The sequence below is a fragment of the Ictalurus furcatus genome, chromosome 19, assembly GCF_023375685.1.
Source record: "Ictalurus furcatus strain D&B chromosome 19, Billie_1.0, whole genome shotgun sequence".
Classification (NCBI taxonomy): domain Eukaryota; kingdom Metazoa; phylum Chordata; class Actinopteri; order Siluriformes; family Ictaluridae; genus Ictalurus; species Ictalurus furcatus.
Genome location: NC_071273.1, coordinates 26,275,488 through 26,281,177, shown reverse-complemented (window position 1 = coordinate 26,281,177; position 5,690 = coordinate 26,275,488). Strand labels below are relative to the sequence as shown.

General features: G+C 42.2%; 1 protein-coding gene across 1 annotated transcript in view; it reads right to left on the bottom strand.

Annotated features, from left to right (window-relative positions):
* Positions 1–462: 462 nt before the first annotated feature.
* Positions 463–5,690, bottom strand: part of LOC128623161 (scavenger receptor cysteine-rich type 1 protein M130-like) — a 6,457-nt gene continuing 1,229 nt past the window's right edge. The window contains exons 2-8 of the mRNA XM_053650047.1: positions 4,108–4,323; positions 3,580–3,894; positions 3,168–3,495; positions 2,712–3,019; positions 2,184–2,495; positions 1,006–1,311; positions 463–626 (exon numbers count right to left, since the gene is read on the bottom strand). Coding sequence (XP_053506022.1) covers positions 463–626; positions 1,006–1,311; positions 2,184–2,495; positions 2,712–3,019; positions 3,168–3,495; positions 3,580–3,894; positions 4,108–4,323 — 1,949 coding nt within the window. The remainder of the gene's footprint in view (positions 627–1,005; positions 1,312–2,183; positions 2,496–2,711; positions 3,020–3,167; positions 3,496–3,579; positions 3,895–4,107; positions 4,324–5,690) is intronic.

Here is a 5,690-nt window from a genome sequence, read left to right as displayed (position 1 = left end):
TCACACACTCACAGAGGGCAAGTTTGAGGGGGGATGCACCTGTGCAGGAAAGCGTATACACACACACACACACACACACACACACACACAATTATTTATATCACTCACACAGAGGGAGGGAGAAACACACACACATGTATACACACTCATACACACACACACACACACATATCGAGTGATTTGATGATTTGCATGCGGTGAATTTCAGCTACAAGTTTAAATGGAATACAATAAGTGTGATGTAGAACAGTCCACATATCACTCACCTCTTTGAGTGGAGCTCGTCCTTCTTCTAGTGATGTATCTGTGGTTGATCTCCTCATAGACTGCCTCAGGCTGAGTCTTACGCCTCCTCTTAGAGACAACTGGGAGTGGATAATAATAATAATAATAATAATAATAATAATAATAACTTTTAATGAAATTCTTACAGGACAATTTTAACAGCAGGATAAAATGTAATTAGTATTTACAGGTATGTCTCGTACCTCTCCTGAGCACTCTGTTCTGGTAAAACAGGACCAGCAGAAGCACTAAGGCCAGGAAGAGCAGCGTTCCCAACACAAAGAGAACCAGTGGAGGGGTGGGTGGAGCTTTAGGTGCTGGAGGATTTGGAGGAGCTCTTACTGAAGTTAAAAACACAGAAGAGGATCTTGATACGACACTGTAATCATAAATATTTACAAAAATGATGAACAGTAACAAATATTGTATTGTAACAAATATACATACCTGATGTGGTGGTGGTGATGGTGGTGGTGGTGGTGATGGGTGTAGTAGTGGACACGTCTGTATTTACAGAATATAAAAACACTTTCTATCATATAATAAAATATACTCTCACTAAATAAGGGTTATGACCTGCTGATCAGTGTATTACAGTTTAGGGTCTGAGCTTTCAAACTAATATCTAAGATTATAAATAAAAGTTATCAGGTCTTAACACTGGGAGAAAAGTGTAATGAGTGGAGACAGGAAGCTGAAAAGTTAGCACACCCCTCTGACCTGCACAGGTGACTCCAGCATGAGAGCAGTCAGTGTGTTTCTTCAGGGAATGATGACAGTCCCACAGGTGAATCTCATCCCCTCGACACTTCACTCTGTTCAGCCAGATAGTCCCTTCACCAGGACCAGAACTAACATTCCTATCAGCACTCAGCGCCGACCCACAGCCCAGCTGTCTGCACACCACCTGAGCGATCCTGATGTTCCACTGATCATCACAAACGGAGCCCCACGTAGCGTTATGATACACCTCCAACCTCCCAGAGCAGCTTCCCTCTCCTCCACTCAGCCTGAGAGACCAGTGCTCTACATCACACACATCACACATGAGGAAACACACCAACGCTGAATAACAGCTCCAGTCACACAGCTCACTACAACACAATGACAATATAACCTTATATTATACTCAACATGCTCTAGTTTACCAAAGACACATTACTTTATATCACCATGTTTTGGGACGTGCACTCGTTCTATTACATTATCGTTATATTATACACAACATGCTCTAGTTTACACCAACGCTAAATGTGTGCTGATGTTTTCTGTAATGAGATGTTTCTGTCACATTAATGGAAGGAGTCTCCAGTGTCAGCGCTTTGTAACAGTCAGAGGTAAAGCTGTAACTTTAAGTTTTCTGACATCTTCAGAACAGAGAAGTTTACGCTTCACAGTTTCTCTGTAACATGACTGTGAATTTTTGAAAATGTCAATGTGAAATAAAGAGAAGCTTGTTGTGGAACGACTGTTTATAGCTACTATAATGTAAGTGATAACGGGAATTAATTGTTTTATTCAACAACATTAAATAAACTTTAAATTGATAAAATGCATTTCATATCATCCTTTAATCTAAAAAATGTAATCCTTGGTTTATTGCTGTGTTATTAGAGGAATAATTCACTTCAGGACCTGCTGTTACAGGAAAATAATCAACTTCTGGGTAGAAACAGTAACTCTTTCCTTATCAAGCTGCAGATTTAAGTGTCCTTACTTGAGCAATATTTCTGAAGAGGAAATGACGAGCATGTTCCATGAGTACGTAGAGACGTTCCATCTTCTGCAGTAATAAAATGCATGAAACAGACTTTTCTCTCTTTCTTCTTTATAGCTGGAATATTTATGCAAATTCTACAGCAATGTATAAAACTAGTAGAGAGAGAGACTCCTCCTACCTGTGCAGGTAATCTGAACCACCTCAGCACGATTATCACATCTGTTCTGTCCCCAGGGTGAAGATGGACACTTCAACAGATTAGAGTCGTGTTTCCTACATTTCACATGATCCAGCCAGTTAGGAGCAGATTCGACTCTCGCTCTGGCCGAGTCCAAACGCTCGCGTCTTCCACAGTTCAGCTCTCGACACACCATATCTGCTGTTTCTAACTCCATCTCCATCTCGTTGTGACACACATTACCCCAGGTTCCATTGTAGAACACTTCCAGATTCCCCTCACAGCCCTCCGTGAGTCGGATCTCTTTAAACTCTGGTGAGAGAAGGATGACTTATACTTAATCTGTAAAAATCCTGTTTTATTGACTCAGTTAAATATGTGTAATATTATCTTTATGTAAAAAAGATATTCAACATGGATTACATTTATAAACAGGTCTATCATGGTGAATTTCAGGAACTTTGGACCTCAGTTTGAAATACAGACATATTCATATTTACAGGTTTAATCTCAGTCATTACACTGTACCTGAGCACACGACTCCTACGTCCTCCTGGTGTCCACATTCACCCTCTTCACACAGCTGAAATCTGCAGTTCCACAGGGACGTCTCGTTCCCCTCACACTCCACCTCATTCAGCCATATGGACCCAGTTCCAGGACCAAACCAGGCTGGTATGTGGGTACTGAGGGCCACTCCACACTGCAGCTGTCTGCACACCACCTGCGCATCCTCAATATCCCACGAGTCATCACACACTGTCCCCCACGAGCCGCTGTGGAAAACCTCCAGCCTTCCTGCACAGTCTCCCCCAGAACCGACCAGTCTGATGGACCTGGGGTCTGGATTTAATGTTATAAGTTATATAAAACTAATATACTATTATAACATATTTAATTACTTTGTATATTTGGTAGGATATTGTAGAATTCTAAATATATGTATTACTGTTGTTATTAGCTGCTCATTGGTAGGCGTTGTGCTGCTTACCTGAGCAGGTGATGTACAGCTGTTCCCCGGAGCTGCAGTTGACAGGTTGTGCACTGCTGCAGTTCCCCAGATGAGCTTCACTCCCAGAGCAGCTGAAACCCGTTACACACATGTGTTTGTGTTCAGTGGTGGATGGAGAGGAGCGGTAGTTCAGCACGGAGCCACAGCCCAGCTGTCTGCAGAGCACAGACGCCTCAGACAGACTCCACGAGTCCAGGAGAACTCTCCTCCAGTCCTGCCTGAAATAAATCTCCACCTCCCCCTGACACTCGCTCCCTCCAGACAACCGCACTCGCCCCTCATGAAACGCCACGGATGATCCTGAAGCAGAAGAACATCATTTAAATATTCTAATGAACACTGACTTTATTCACTAACGTGGTGTAGGTGACGTTAATATCTCACCATTACAGACGACTCCAGCATCGTGTTTATGAGAGCATGCAGCTCGACTCCATGATGAGATGCCACATTGTGATAGGTGTGTCTCCTTCCCCTGACAATCAAACACATCAGCCCAGATGTGGCCACTCCCCTCCCCAAACCAGTCCACCTCCACCACAGCCACAGCACTCCCACAATCCAGCTGTGCACAGAGAACATCTGCATCTCTCATATCCCAGCCTACAGCACAAACTGTGCCCCAGTCACCGAGGTACTGGAGCTCCACTCGACCAGAACAGGAGTCCGGTCCCTTCACCAGCCGCGCCCCTGTGTGACCTGAACAAACAGCCGAGAGCTCAGTGAAAGAGGAAAATTAACAAAGACAGCTTAAAGTTTGATTGACAGGTATGTGTTCTCTATTTAAACAGAAGGTAAATCATGATACTTCACCAGAACATATTAATCCCACATCGTTGTAATGGGAGCAGGTTGAGTGTTTGAGTGAAGATGATGTTGGACAGAAGTAAATCTCAGATTCGGATCCTCTACACTGAAGCTCCTCTGTCCACACCTGAGCCTCCCCTCGGCCAAAAGCAGCTGATCCCAGAACCTCCGCAGGAATCCCACAGCCCAGCTCTCGACACACAACCTCTGCATCCTGCTGGTCAAAGTCAGCATCACACACTGTGGACCAGGAACCTCCAAGAAGCACCTCCACTCTCCCAGAGCACCGGTGAGGACCAGCAGTGAGTCTCGAATTCTGACCTGTGTTTAATTTAATTGTGTAAATATTGTGCAGATTTTCAATAAGACAGAGTACCCTTACAAACAAAACCCTACAAGAATCCTGCAGGATTTTCATTTCTCTGCATGATGTTTGCTGCTCTCCTGCAGGAAAGATGAAATCCTGCAGGACACATTGACAAACTGTGCAGGAAATTTCTCTAGGTTATAGAATGGAGCCTTCAGTACAACAGAAACATGCAGGAATGTCCAACACACTTGCTGCACAAGGGAAAAATCCTGCAGGACTACTGCACACCTCCTACAGAAATAAAATAAAGTTCCCAAGTACTTCATCTCTCCTGCAGGACAACTTCTTATTTCCTGTAAATGAAACAAAAATCTGCAGGTTACGTAGTGGATAAAATGAATTAAAAATGGTAGATCTGCTTTGAGTGGGAAAAACACGCTGCTTAAACCCTCTTTCTGAAGTCTTTTAGTAGATATGTAGGCATGCTCATTTTAGGCCGTGTTGGGGAGAAGCTAACTAAAAGTACTGATGCTACTAACCTAACTACATTTTTCAGTAGTGTGACAGTGGCTCTGCTACTTTATAAATAGTTTCTCTTTTCCTGTGACGAGTTACTTTTTCAAACCAGTAGCGATGTAGCGTCACCAATCGCTACGTATTTTGTCCAGTTATAACGGTCCTCTTCATTGCATACCTGCGGTGCCCGCTTGCTTCACAGGAATTAAGAGCCTCATTAACTCACACGGACAGGAAGTGACCGTCTGATGGACACGTAAAGCGACCAACCACAGTTAGTTACGTGATGTATGGGGCGGGTAAATGATAATACCATAATAAATGAACCCTGGAGTTTATTCTCTGATACAGAGAATATTACTGCTGCTTTGTTGTTAAAAGTCAACACAACACAATGTTTACATTTACTTACAAATCAAATCAAATAAAATCATTCAATAAGTTTATCAATGCGTGCCGAGGGGTTTATTTTATGTTCTGAATACAACAGTCTGATTTTTATCATAATATAATTATTAGTGCTGTCAGAATTACAGAGGAAATGTTTGAGATTAATTTGAAATATTTAACACGATAAAAAAATTAACACAATTACCGCAGCTGTGTTTTGTTTACTTCCTGTGGTGACTGACCTATGACTTATTAAATATGCGTCATTACATTGTGTTTAATTTCTTTTTGCACAATTACACACAGTTATTCATAAGCTGATTCACAATCATGACAAACTAAAAATGTTACCCATTTAAGTAGCTTCAGTGTAGTGAGCTACTTTCTGTTAGTAACTTGTAGTGTAGTTAACTACTTCTTTAAAAGAGTAGCTTGACTGTAGCTTAACTACTTCAAACTATGAGTAGCTTGT